This window comes from Spea bombifrons, chromosome 5 (genome assembly GCF_027358695.1).
Source record: "Spea bombifrons isolate aSpeBom1 chromosome 5, aSpeBom1.2.pri, whole genome shotgun sequence".
NCBI lineage: Eukaryota > Metazoa > Chordata > Amphibia > Anura > Pelobatidae > Spea > Spea bombifrons.
In genome coordinates, this window is record NC_071091.1 from 4911249 (window position 1) to 4924645 (window position 13397).

The following is a 13397-nucleotide window of genomic DNA, read 5'->3' on the forward strand; positions in this document are numbered from 1 at the left end:
GCGCTGTATACAGTAATATAACTCCCAGCGCTGTATACAGTAATATAACCCCCCAGCGCTGTATACAGTAATATAACCCCCAGCACTGTATACAGTAATATAACCCCCCAGCGCTGTATACAGTAATATAACCCCCAGCGCTGTATACAGTAATATAACCCCCAGAGCTGTATACAGTAATAACCCCTTCTGGGTGTTGGGGTGCTTTGCATGCGCGTTGCGTGGATGTGTGTGATTTAACTGTGAATGTTCATGAATGATGTCCTGATTCGTGATTTCTGATAGCGCCGTGTCATTGGCCGCCGGTATTGATCTCCGATGTATAGATTTTAGTTGATGGTAAATGAGTTAAAAAAGATTTTACAGGAAAAGTAAAAACAGAATAAGCAAAATATACAGATATTTGTAATGAGGCGCCAAGAGAAGGCAAACCATGTGCTTATTACCCCCTGTGATGTAAGGGGTTAAATCGCAGCTTCATTGACGCGAATGCTTAGAAGGGATATAACATTAGAGCTTAAAGTGCTATACAGTGATGGAGCAGATGAGCATACTTCCCAACTGTCCTGCATTTTGCCGCTCTATCCCGCTGTCCCACCGAGCTCTACCACGTCATGCTTTTTGGAGGGGGCACCAGGAGGGGGGGTTCCCTTGCTGCAAAACCACGGGGCAGATTGCCCTGGGGTAATTAGGCTCCTGTATAAATGCTTACACAGGATTATAAGTACAAGTGACCTCTTACCCAAAATCATGTGGTTTCATTCAAAAGAGCACATTTTTGATCTATACATTGTGCTGGCCAATACTAACAGATATATAGATCAAAAGGCTGGATTTCTTGCTAATGATTTTGATTGGGTTGCCACGGACTTAGATTATCCACCAATCCACTGCGTCCGTAGGGTGTGGGACGGAGAAAATCCGCTGCATCAAAAAAAAAAAAAAAAAGGAAAAAATCTTTCCTTTGCTGGAAATTTTGAAAATTCAGCTTAAAAGCAAACTGTAATTTTTGGACAAGGAATTGGCCTAAATCGCGGTGTTTAAATCCTAAAAGTGTTTGTGTTTATATCTAATTAACGTAAATAGTTCGGCTCCACAAATTATGACTTCAGTCCCATTCCAAGATCACAGGACAATTTCTTGTTCCAAATTACTGCTTTCCGTAGATATTCCTACAGATCTATTTAGCTGTTTTTTGTTGGATTTAAACACACAGACCTGCCAAGCACCCTGCGTATCGCGTAACAGTCCTGCCGCTCGATCCGGCATATCTTATTTAACAAACACTGTACATATACATACCTCCCAACAGTCCCGGTTTACGTGGACAGTCCTGATGGTCAGGCTCTGTCTCACATGGCTGCCCCACGGTCACACTTTTGCAGGTAGTGGGAATCATGGGCCATCGGGGACGTCCTGTAAGGTTTGACTATTTACACAGAAATCTGATCTGATATCATTAGGATACGCCTCATTAGTTATGTTTTTGGTGTTTTATGCAATGTAAGGAAGTTTTACTTCACTGAGAGGGTGGTAGATAAGTGGAACAGCCTCCCAGTAGAAGTGGTAGAGGGTAATACAGTGAGGGGTATTAAACATGCATGGGATAGACATACGGCTCCTGAAGACGAGACCGAAGACTGATTAAGGTTTGAGTCTTTACAGAGGGAGAAACGGGCCGAAAGGGGCCGATGTGCCGGCGAGTTCTATTCTTTTTGTGGGTGTGAGGTCACCGTGTGCTGTCACTAATTGGTCGTTTGGTTTCCCCTAGGGTTGAAGACCATCGTCGGGGCTCTCATTCAGTCTGTACGGAAGCTGGCGGACGTCATGATCCTGACGGTGTTTTGCTTGAGCGTTTTTGCCCTCATCGGGCTGCAGCTCTTTATGGGGCATTTAAAGCAGAAATGCGTGCGAGACTTCGAGGCTCTAAACGAAACCATGTCCGGCGCGTTGGAATGGAGCAACGACACGTGGCCGTCCTACGAGGACTTCATCGCCGACGAAGGTGAGCGCCGGGGTCTGTAACGGGGTCTTTACATTAGATTAAACGCAACGTTCGGTTTAAAGTCTTCCCTTACTGATAGGTGGAACAGCCTCTCGGCAGAGGTGGTACTTTTTAATACAGTGAGGGGATTAAACATGCATGGGATAGGCGTACGGCTCCTGAATCTAAGACGAGACCACCGACTGATTAACGGTTCAGGAGAAGTGGGCAGACCAGATGAGGGCCGAATGGGGGCCGATCTGCCGGCAGATACTATGTTTCAATGCCTTCTGAGGTTTATTCAGCAGAAAACGTTGCAGGTAGTTTACACAGCGCCCCGCCGACATATATGAATGATAAAAGGCAGAATAGTGCATGCTGGGAGAATAGTCTGACGGCCCCGGCGGAGGATTCCTTGAAGATTGTGGCATTTCACAGAATTCTGAGCTGCTGAAAGCACTTAAAGCCGAGTGACGTTTCCTTCAAATATCTGAAGTACGCGCCGCAGCAAAGAATGCATCGCCGCAATCACACTGCCGGCCGGACGTACCGCTGGCACCCTCTGCGCAGACATGCTGGCTGCTGGATAAGCATGCTGAGATTTGCAAAAATACAAATATCTGTAGACTTTGGTTTTCTTTATTGAAAGAGTGGTAGATACGTAGAACCGTGTCCCAGCAGAAGTGGTAGAGGGTAATACAGTGAGGGTATTAAACACTCTTGGGATCGGCGTATGGCTCCTGAATCTAAGACGAGACCAACGACTGATTGAAGTCTGAGTGTTTAGTTGGAGCCGATACCTTTTACACAAACAGAGAAAAAGATGTAAAGTTACATAAGTTTCTTCTTTGATAAGGAACTAGGGGTGATATACAGTATATTTATATATCTATATCATTAGTGGGGGAAGGGGTGCAACTACAATATACCGTTTCTTTTAGCATTGGCCTTTGTTAGCGAGGGTTAAATTCTTGCATTGCTGCACTATGGATGCGTTACCCAATGTATGTTAAATACACACACTACCGTTTAAAAGTTTGGGGTCACTTGGAATGTTCTTTGTTATTGGAAGAAAAGCAGATTTTACCATTAAAATAACATAAAAATGGATCAGAAATCCAGCGCAGACGGGGTTAATGCTGTAAATTACTATTGTAGCTGGAAACGGCTGATTTTTAATGGAATCTCTTTATAGGCGTACAGAGGCCCTTTATCACTCCCATCACTCCTGGGTTCCAATGGCCCTTTATCACTCTCATCACTCCTGTGTTCCAATGGCCCTTTATCACTCCCATCACTCCTGTGTTCCAATGGTCCTTTATCACTCCCATCACTCCTGGGTTCCAATGGCCCTTTATCACTCCCATCACTCCTGGGTTCCAATGGCCCTTTATCACTCCCATCACTCCTGTGTTCCAACGGCCCTTTATCACTCCCATCACTCCTGGGTTCCAATGCCACGTTGTATTCGCTGATCCAAGTTTAAGGTTAAAAGGCTCATTGATGGTTAGAAACCCTTTTTGTGATTATGTTACAGCCAGAAATCTCCTTGTTATCCATGAAAACAGCTCAGTGACCCCAAACTTTTGACCGTCCGTCAGTTACAGAGAGAGGCTTTGCGGGGTAGTCTCTATCTGTGCGATTTGCCCTTTGTCTTTGCTTCTGATTGCTTCCTATCATGCGCGGAGCTCCTGTCTCAGTTAAATCTCCCTCGAGGCGATACTGCAAGTCCCAACAGAGATTGCTTTACAAGCAGCAAATAATAGAGGGCAACAAATCCAGATGGGATCTCTCTCAGCTACCAAGGTGTTTTATCACTTACTGTACGTGTAGCCGTATCAGCCGTGACGGCTCTCACACGCAGACACGCAGACACGCAGACATGCAGACACGCAGACACGCCGCGTTCGCTCGCTGAATCACGCACAGGAGAACGGGCCGGGTTCAGATTTCTACGGGTCGCTGTCCTGGACCGGACCCATTTCTGATAATGACTTTGCGGAGTCCAACGATGCGTTTCTCGTAACTCCCACTACCTGCTTGCGTAGATTTCCTTTTGTACCCCTGGGGATGGGTGGGGCTTACATTTATCCATGCCTACTTAGGTGGGTGTGGCTTAATACAACCCTCATAGCTCCATTCGCCCATCCACTGACCATTTTGGACCCTCTATACGGCCAAAAAACTCATTCTTCTGCCTCTTAAAGGCAAATGCCCCCCTCTGAAAATCACGGGCTTTTATGCAATCATTATTTAACAAAGGTTGTGCCGGCCCTTTAAGCCATGAGTAGTAAATAGGATACATTAACCCTAAGTTACATTTTTTTCTCCCTTTTTCTCATTTTCCTTTTCAATTAACTCCTAACTTTCACATAGAAACTATGTTCTACATGTTGAACTAAGACGGATCCAACACACCGTAGCGAGGATAATGAATGAGGCGAATGAATGAACGGTATGAAGTAGCTCTTTAAACGCCGCGCACAGTAATATCTGTTTAAACCCCATTCTCCGCTGGGAAGCTGTAATGGTTTTCATTCCCCGGCATGCACTTTGTCTCATTCACCCCCTCCTAGCGAGAGTGACAGCGCGCGGGGTGTCAAAGTGTCACTTGGATCCTCCATGCAAGTCCCCGAAGAGTGGATTCTGTTTTCTGTTAGCAGCTGAGCGCTCTTCCTGGTCTGTCTCGCATGACAGGTTCTCTGCAGTTTTATAAAGGCCGTATTGTATCACTTTCTTGGAATTGAACGAGGGATGCCGCAGAATGAGAATGTATAGATAGATACACCCTGGGGGGGGTCCACTTCACATTTAGAATGTTGGGCTGTTCCGAAGTCTTAATGGACACGTTTAGACAGAATCTGTTTCCAGCATTCTACAGGATTCACTAAAGGAGATCAGGATTTAGGAGATTCACTAAATACACAGAATAATTACCAGCACGCACTAAACTCAAGGCTGGGAGCATGGACAATACAACGCGTGTGACATCACACGCACTATACGTGGCTGGCGTCACGCTCAGCCCACACCATGTGATGTCATGGGGTGTTCTGTCTTATTCTCCAACCGCCTGCAGTCCCTATAAATGTGACACTCTCCGTGGCAGTCTGGACATAAATGAGTTATGAGACTGTTGGCAGCTATGGTTACGTTCTAAGCACAAGAGACAAACTGCTCTGAATCATTTAAGTAACCAAAGCAGATAGACAGTGTTTACACTGCTGTGCGGGATAAGGTACGAGACTTCGCTCGATAGGTCTCTGCAGACCACTAGATCCAATCAATTCACTTCTCGGAAACTGGAACCTGTTGAGTTTTGGCAGGGGACAGTTTGTCTGCCGTCTAATAGCCCCGACTACAGCTCGCGGGGCTGTTAACGGCTCTGCCGCGTAACGTAGAAACAGAATTTGACGGGAGATAAGGACAAGTTGGCGATCCTACTCTGCCCCGTCAACTTAAAAACATTCCCGTGAAGAGACGCAGGTTTGTTTAATCGTTGGCTTTTCCGTCTTAAGTGCTCTTGGGACGTCGTAATGCATCGGAGAAGGAGTCCCAATCCTGGCTTTAAGGGCTTCATCGTGCTCAGTATCGATCGGTAACGTAGTCCATTGATGTCCAACTCATGGAGTATGGTGGGGGCACATAGACAATGATTGAAGTTGATGATGATGACGATGATGAAGTTGGTTCTCCTGAGGTTCTTCGCCTCCACGTACGGAGAGCTAGACATTGGTGGAGCTGTATCTGAAGCAGGGCAATCACAGAGCTGCAGGGTTAGGGTATGTAGGTGGAGGGCAGACCAGGACTGACGATCTGCCGGTCTGCCGGTGGTTAATAGGGCCAAATACAGATCAGGTCCTGCAGTGCGCATGGCCACCGGCTAGATATGTGCAGTCGTATTGGGGCTAAACCATAAAAATGGAACGTCACTTGGCGGCTGCTGGCCTTAAAGTACCAGCGCCACTTAGTCATCCCCAGTGTGGTGGAGAACGACCTTGACGTAGACTATTTCATTTCAAGGTGCTGTTCCACCAACCTGCTGAAATTAAACCTTTGCTGGTCATTAATTGTCATGTGACACAAAAGCAAAGACTGAGAAGTTTTCGCCATAGAAACAGAAAAAAGTTTTTTAAAAAAAGTTAATTTAAAGGGAACTCCCAGCTATTATATGCATTAAAGGGCTCATTGGCTGGACCGTCCCTTTAAGGCCATCTCCTGATATATTTTATGGCCGCAAACACATTGCTTGCTAAGTAACAAATTGACAGTCAGCTCGGTCGCCGGCCGTGGCACTTTGTCTGGAGAGCTGGCGCACCACTTGACATTTCGACATCTGTTCGCGGTCGGCACCCATGCGTGACGCTCGACTCAGATACAGTAGGGCCTCAGCTGATTAGCAGCATGGAAGGAAAACAGATTCCGTACGCCGTGAACCTTTCCTAAATAGAGAACGCGCGGCCTCCCAAATATCTGCCGTTTCCTTTATCTCTCCGCTGCTGACCTGTCTCCGTCAGAAAATTCCTCTGCAGCGATAACGCGCGGCGCTGTGTTACACACCGATCCTGTCAACATAGTAACACCCGGCGGAACCGCAACGCTACGCCGGATCATCTGGAATGGAGTGTAGAGAATATATATACCGGGTATACTGCGCTGCTGTGCAGATCTGAAAATAAAATGGATTCAAGCATTCCTTTATAGGGTAGATTTGAGGGGGTTATTGGGTGGATTTTGGGGGATTATCGGGTGGATTCGGGGGGTTACCGGGTGGATTTGGGGAGGTTATCGGGTGGATTTGGGGGGTTATTGGGTGGATTTTGGGGGTTATTGGGTGGATTTGGGGAGGTTATCGGGTATTCCTCCCTTCTTCTTGGGCATGTCTGGTGCCCGACTGGCACATGAGCCCACATATCAAGACTGTTTTTGACAAAAGTCATTACTTACTATGCAAGGGATGCAACTGCGATCAGCTCCCAGGTACCCCTGAATAACCCCCCACGGGTACTTTCATATCCATTCTTCCGAAACAAAGGAGCAGCTGCCCTCTTCCTCCGTGATCCGACTATTCTTGTCAATGATTGGCTGCCTGAAGCAGCCAATCAGTGGCCGGAAAGTGCACCCTTTGAAATCAGTGGGAGCGCTGTACACACACATACACACACACACACACACACACACACACACACACACACACACACACACACACATACACACACACACACACTACACAATATGTGTCACCGGAATAGATTGTCACAAATACCTGCATTAGAAGTTGAAAGCGCAATAAGGAAACGGGGCAAATAAGCTTTTGCCTGGGAACCCCAAAACTCACGGCTACACGTTTAAAAAAATTGAATTTTACGTTTAATTTTGGGAGATTTTAAACCAAAATCTCTTTATTTCTATAATTCCAAAAAGTTCCATATTCTATACTGCATTGAGATAATGAAAACAACGTATCAATACTAAACAAATGAGCAGCTTATTTAAGTGCGTTCTGTCTTCGATATTCACGTTTAAACGCGTCGCTCTCCTCGTTGCTACAGTTTAAGGGCCGGAGTCAATAAAATTGGTATTTAAAGCGATAGAACAAAGCATTTATTTTTAGGCTGTAAATGGGTTCAAGGATCACTTCCAGAATCCCCCGAAAAATGGGAACATGCGGTCGCCCTCACCTTAGATGACACAACGCCCACCCATAACGGGCAAAAAGGGTAAATACCCCGAAGCTAAGTATATCCGGGCATTAAGCACCCAGTAATCAGCTGTCTCATTAGACAGAATCCTCTCCGCCCATCTATGTCAGCATGCATTGGAGCGTCTTTCTCGAGAGCGTCTTTCTCGAGAGTTTGTGACGTCCGTGGAGTGCTCGCTCGTGTTTACATTGCTAAGTAAATAGGACTCTGACATTCGGGGATCGGGGGCTCTGACTGGCCGCCGTCTGTACGGCGATTGGTAACGGCCAAGAGAGCCTTGAGCTTCCGAGGTGTGCCGGCTGCTCCGGTCGTCCTGTTTTTCCGGTTAGGATTAAAGTATTCCGCCCTCCAGAGAGCACGATTTCCGATTTATCGCGAGTCGAAGAGTCACGGCTCACAATAATATCACGTTACAGATCGCTCTCGGAGCAGATGAAAGGAGCGCAAAGCCCAAAATACCATAAAACGGGATCGTTAAAGGCTTTGGTGCCGTCTAATGCTTTAACTCCTTAAGTGCCAGTTAGTCCGAAGCATCTTGGTACAGGGGGATCTTGAAATCCATTCCCCGAGGGCCGTCAGGATTTCAGGATACTTACCACAAGATTCCGAGAAATGTATTGTTATAGTGTTACTCGTTTGGTGATCTTTTGGCAGGGTCATGGTCTTTTGGGATTAACTTTGATGCCCACTTTGCTAACAAGAAGGGTCTGTCCCGGGGGATCCGTCCGGTAGCTGTTGCCCTTACGTGGAACTATGACTTTCATGGAAATAAGTGAAAATTTAGGGTATTCCTTTACCTTTTAGATGGTGGCGGAGTGTCATGATGATCACAGTTCTACACCACAAGTGTCCCCAGTGCCAAATTTTGTTTTGAGTTTTACATTCCAAGTGCATTATGTTACATTTATCAACGTTGAACTGCAGCTACTGCCATTTAGTCTTAAAAGTCTTAAAAGTTTAAAACAATGGAACCTTTTAGAATTTGTTATGCCATCAACCTAAAAGTTCCTGTTTTTTTGTGTCACATGAGCACTTTTACATCATTAAAGACTTATTTCTGAAAAGGGTTTAGACGTTGAAAGGCACGAAGGATGATATTACGAATGCTGCATTTAGTTACAAAATGTTATATTAGGCAAAATAGGTGGCACATCACCTTTAACTCTTCCAGTGCAAAAACATACGTAACCCAGGGTTATTAAGCCACATCTGTGTTCCAGTCTGTGTAACTATGTATCTTCCATTTAATGCATTGTGACAACATGTATAGTTGCTAAGGGTTTGTGTGCACAACAAGTATCATTAACTTCCTCTATCTTTCTTTTTTTAAGCAAATATTTTTAGAAAGCTTGACACGAAGCAACCTCTACTTTGTGGCAACAGTAGCGACGCGGGGTAAGTCACCTGACACTTTGTTTAATGTAAAGAAATCGGAAATACTTAAATAAATATTTTGTTTCCACTTTGAATGACTCCCCCCCCCAACATAATGGTTATTATTGGTCCATAAGGTCACAACTCCAACCATACCCCCCCCATAACAAAGGTGTCCCTCTTTAGTCCTATGATTTTTGGGAAGGAAGATGCAGGAATAGCTGGTTGGTGGGTCACTGTGCAGACATGGGTGCCTTTAAAATGAATGGAGCACTGGGCAAGTTTCCTAACTGTTCCCCCCTCAAGTCCCCAGAGAACCCCTACCTCTAGATACTCCTTACACCCCTCTCTCACAGCAAAGTACCCCTCCACAGCAGTCCTTTTTTTCTCCATTTCAACCCATTTTCCTTCCTTCCACCTTAGACAGATGCAAAAGCCAGTTGATGTGAAACCTGGCCCCCTAGACAGCTTCTCAATTTGCCCGTTGTTAAATATATCTCTATTCCTGGAGCTTCCACTTTCCCTGGGCCAAGAAGGCTCCTCCTCCCCTGTCCATCATTTCATCTGTGTTCCTCGTGGGCGGGACTTCAGTAAGAAGGAGATATAAAGGGACTAGAAATGCCCAATTAGATGTAGGATAAGGGCAGAATGATCACTGGAGCTCACAGGAGAGAGGACATATAAGTATTTTCCTACATAGGTCGTGTAGCATGACTAGAAACTGCAATTATCCTCCAATATATAAAATATCTCCATATGGTAACAAACAAACACATAACCCCCAATTAGTTTAACTAAATTCATTGACACTAAACATTGGATGTCTAGGGGTTCTGCTAAGGCTGAAACACACATCATAGCGAATGGCTACCAGACTCTCCTGGATAATGCCCTGATTTTTAGACCGCAGACAACATTTCATTGACAATGCCCACGTTGGGGCAAAAATAGGAACGTAGATGGGGCAACCCGAGCAGACGTGAACATGATGTCTCGTGTGCTGGAGTGATGTGTTAAAAGGATAATCGAACGTTGAAATCCCGTTGTCAATGCCGATGACGTATTTCATCATTTGTATGGCAAGGCAGCAAATGTACTTAGAACCTCTGTAATGTCAATCAATGGAAAATTATATTGAGGGAGTGATCGCTGTAACGTGTGCATAATACACAATCGACCCAGATCAGTATTTAGTGTTAAAAGCTTTTACCTCTTTTTTTAAAAGCATATTCAGTGACGTCTTTTAAAAAACCTTTGTGGTTTTGATTGGCTTTAATAATGTCCCTAAGAACACATATCAAATTTCTGAAATACAGTAGTACATGCGACATTTAAATTATAGCATCTTACTTTATCAGAGGTAAACATTTGTTCCATTATTATTATTATTGTATATTGTATGCAGCCAATTAGGGCCAGGAAAGCACTCCTATTATAATTAGTAGGAGTGCCTTCTGTGCAAGCAGAATGCTTACCGAGCCAGAACGACTGGTGGTAGGAATACCACATGGCGCTGGACCACCACACCTGGGTAATTTTGGGCACCCCTACCCTTGCGGGAACTACCCACTGACGTCGGTGGGCATTGCTGCTGACGTTGTGAGACATGCCCCCGTTTAAGAAGAGATGGGCTTGGATGGGGCATGTCAGGACCCCGCGACCTGGAGGATTCAAGTGTAGACCTGGAGAACCAGAGAAGCGACGTTTCTCCCGGAGTCTCCGGGCAAAACCTGGAGAGTTCCCAGGATAAAAGTAGAGACAGACCCAGACACTCAGAGACATGTAGAGACAGGTCCAGGCACCCAGAGACAAGCACAGGGGGACCGAGACACAGAGATACAAGCAGAGACAGCCTCAGACGTGCAGGGACAGGTCCAGACCCACAAAAGACGCTGAAAACTAAAAAAAGGAGGTAGTTTATGGACTTACAAATCAGTGGAAAGAGAAGAGAGGTCTGGAAGAAGAAAGAGACCGAATCAATCAGAGGGAAAAACTCGAGTGCCGCGGAAGGAGAAGAATTAAGTAATCATCACTGCTCCAAAAAATGGGGCATATATCAGGAATTGGTCTTTTTTTCTGCTTTTTGACTTTGTGATGAGTATAGTTTGATGCACATGCCAGAGATTTATGGGAGATTTATTTATTTATTTACCAGAAGCTGCTTTGATGTGCGTTTTTATTTATTTTCTTATTCGAGAAGTCGGGGAAAACGGTTCATCTCACGTCCTTATCTCTCCTTTTACATAACTAGTGTTCACACGAAGCAAGCTGCTGATGCATAACGATTTATCATGTTTATCTTCTAATTATCTCCAATAACGAAACATCGCTAATGTGTTTTCACGCTCTCTGATCTTGCTAGAAAATGCCCCGAGGGATTTAGGTGTCTGAAGACCGGGAAGAACCCAGATTATAACTATACCAGCTTTGATACGTTTGGTTGGGCCTTCCTTTCTCTCTTCCGTCTCATGACCCAAGACTACTGGGAGAACCTATATCAGCAGGTACGGCAGAAATCTAACATTATTACTGATAAATATTCTTAGACCACCAGGCTGTTTGTTCTATTTAGGTGTAAGGGTGACTGTCTGGAAACATTGAGATGAAACCCAGTAGGAGTTACCTGAGGAACTCATGGGTCATCATTTATGTGCGTAGGTTGGATCCCAAGGACACCTGTAGGTGGGAATGAGTGTTGGGCTTCTAAGGATGGGGTTTAGGCTAACCTGACCAATGAGTCTGAGGTTGTCAGACAGAAAGAGGTGGAAAGCACAAGAATAGATGTCCTAGTGACTAGGAAGTCCACCAAGATGACCAAGCTAGGCAACTGTACTCCATCATTACATCTACATACCTCTACTACGTGATATTCTATATATAAAGTTCTGGCTACACCTTTAACCTATTGGTTTCTTAGTAAGTGGGGGTGTGTAGCAGGCATGGTGGTTATCACGACCATAGGGCTTGTTCCCGATGACATCATAGCCATACAAACAATGGATGCCTCTTCATTTTCATAGTTTTTTGCTTCTTTTTCAGACTCTCCGAGTATCAGGGAAGACCTACATGATATTTTTTGTATTCGTCATTTTTTTGGGTTCTTTTTACCTGGTGAACTTGATCCTGGCCGTGGTTGCCATGGCCTATGAAGAGCAGAACCAAGCTACCATTGCTGAGGCTGAAGCAAAGGAGAAGGAGTTTCAGCAAGCGCTGGAGCATCTAAAAAAGGAGCAAGAGGTTGGTACTGACATTATGGAGCCTTGCGAGAACTGTAGCTATAGATTTCAAGGCGATTGTCTTCCTTGATTTAACATTAGAAAGGCATTCTAGCCTGTGACCTATGACATTATTCTCTCCTCACCAGTATTATATATGAAACTGTGTTATTTTCTGCTGCTATGGCAACATCTCCCATTGATGGCCCATACCACATGAGAGTAGAGTAAACTAAACTCAATAACATAGTTCTAGCCATTTGAAGTAACGTCTTCTTCTTTTAAATTAAGTAATGATGGTCAATAAAGTAAAAAAGGTTATAAAATAGATGGAATGGAAGTTAATACCCCAGGTGTTCTGGAACTACAACTCCCAGCATGATTGGCAAGCCATAGGCTAGTTAATGGTAGACATAATGGGGGTCAATGTCTGGGGAGCTACCTGATGTATTTCTTCTAGGGCTTCTAGAGACTTTCCTTTTCCACCAATTTATTTTGTTTCCAACGCAGGCCGTGGCAGCCCGAGGGCCCGACGCTGCCTCTCATAGCTCCTGTGAAATGTCACCTTTTAGCTCCAAGTTTGCTAAAGAAAGGAAAAACCGACGGAAAAAGAAGAAATCCTCGGAAGTGGAAGAGTACTGCGAGGATATGAAGCACGCCAGAGGCGAGTCCGACGAAGAAAGCACGAGGAAGATGGTAAGACGTTTACTTTTGTCAGATGGCGGAACGTCCTGAGCTGCCATCTTTGCTTCCGCCTGTCATGGATGGTTGGCAGGTGGCTGGCAGACATACGGACGGTTGCTGGGCTGACATTATCATAAACTTCCTTTTTCTATTTTCTTGGCCAACGCGTTCCGCTCCAAATCGTTATCGTTCTCCATCACTGTTTAATAACTTGCGCCTTTAACTCCCCGTTCTTTCATTCCGTTTTTGCGGTTCCCCCGGTACATGTCCGTTATCTCAGGCATTAAAGTTCACGCGAGGGCTGGGAGGTCTCTTTAACTTCCTTGTCATATAAAAATGTTCAAGTTAGCAGCTGTATTATTCAACACATTTCTAGATTAAAAGCACTTTTCGAGCTGTTGCATGATTAATGGTCATCTGAACGTTACTCTGTTCTCT

At 45.0% G+C, this 13397-nt stretch overlaps 1 protein-coding gene across 1 annotated transcript in view; it reads left to right on the plus strand.

The window, feature by feature from the left end:
- The window catches only part of LOC128496409 (sodium channel protein type 5 subunit alpha-like), a 153155-nt gene that overhangs the window by 57772 nt on the left and 81986 nt on the right, over nucleotides 1-13397 (plus strand). Inside the window, exons 7-11 of the mRNA XM_053466022.1 lie at nucleotides 1772-2005; nucleotides 9018-9081; nucleotides 11423-11564; nucleotides 12100-12297; nucleotides 12786-12971. Coding sequence (XP_053321997.1) covers nucleotides 1772-2005; nucleotides 9018-9081; nucleotides 11423-11564; nucleotides 12100-12297; nucleotides 12786-12971 — 824 coding nt within the window. The remainder of the gene's footprint in view (nucleotides 1-1771; nucleotides 2006-9017; nucleotides 9082-11422; nucleotides 11565-12099; nucleotides 12298-12785; nucleotides 12972-13397) is intronic.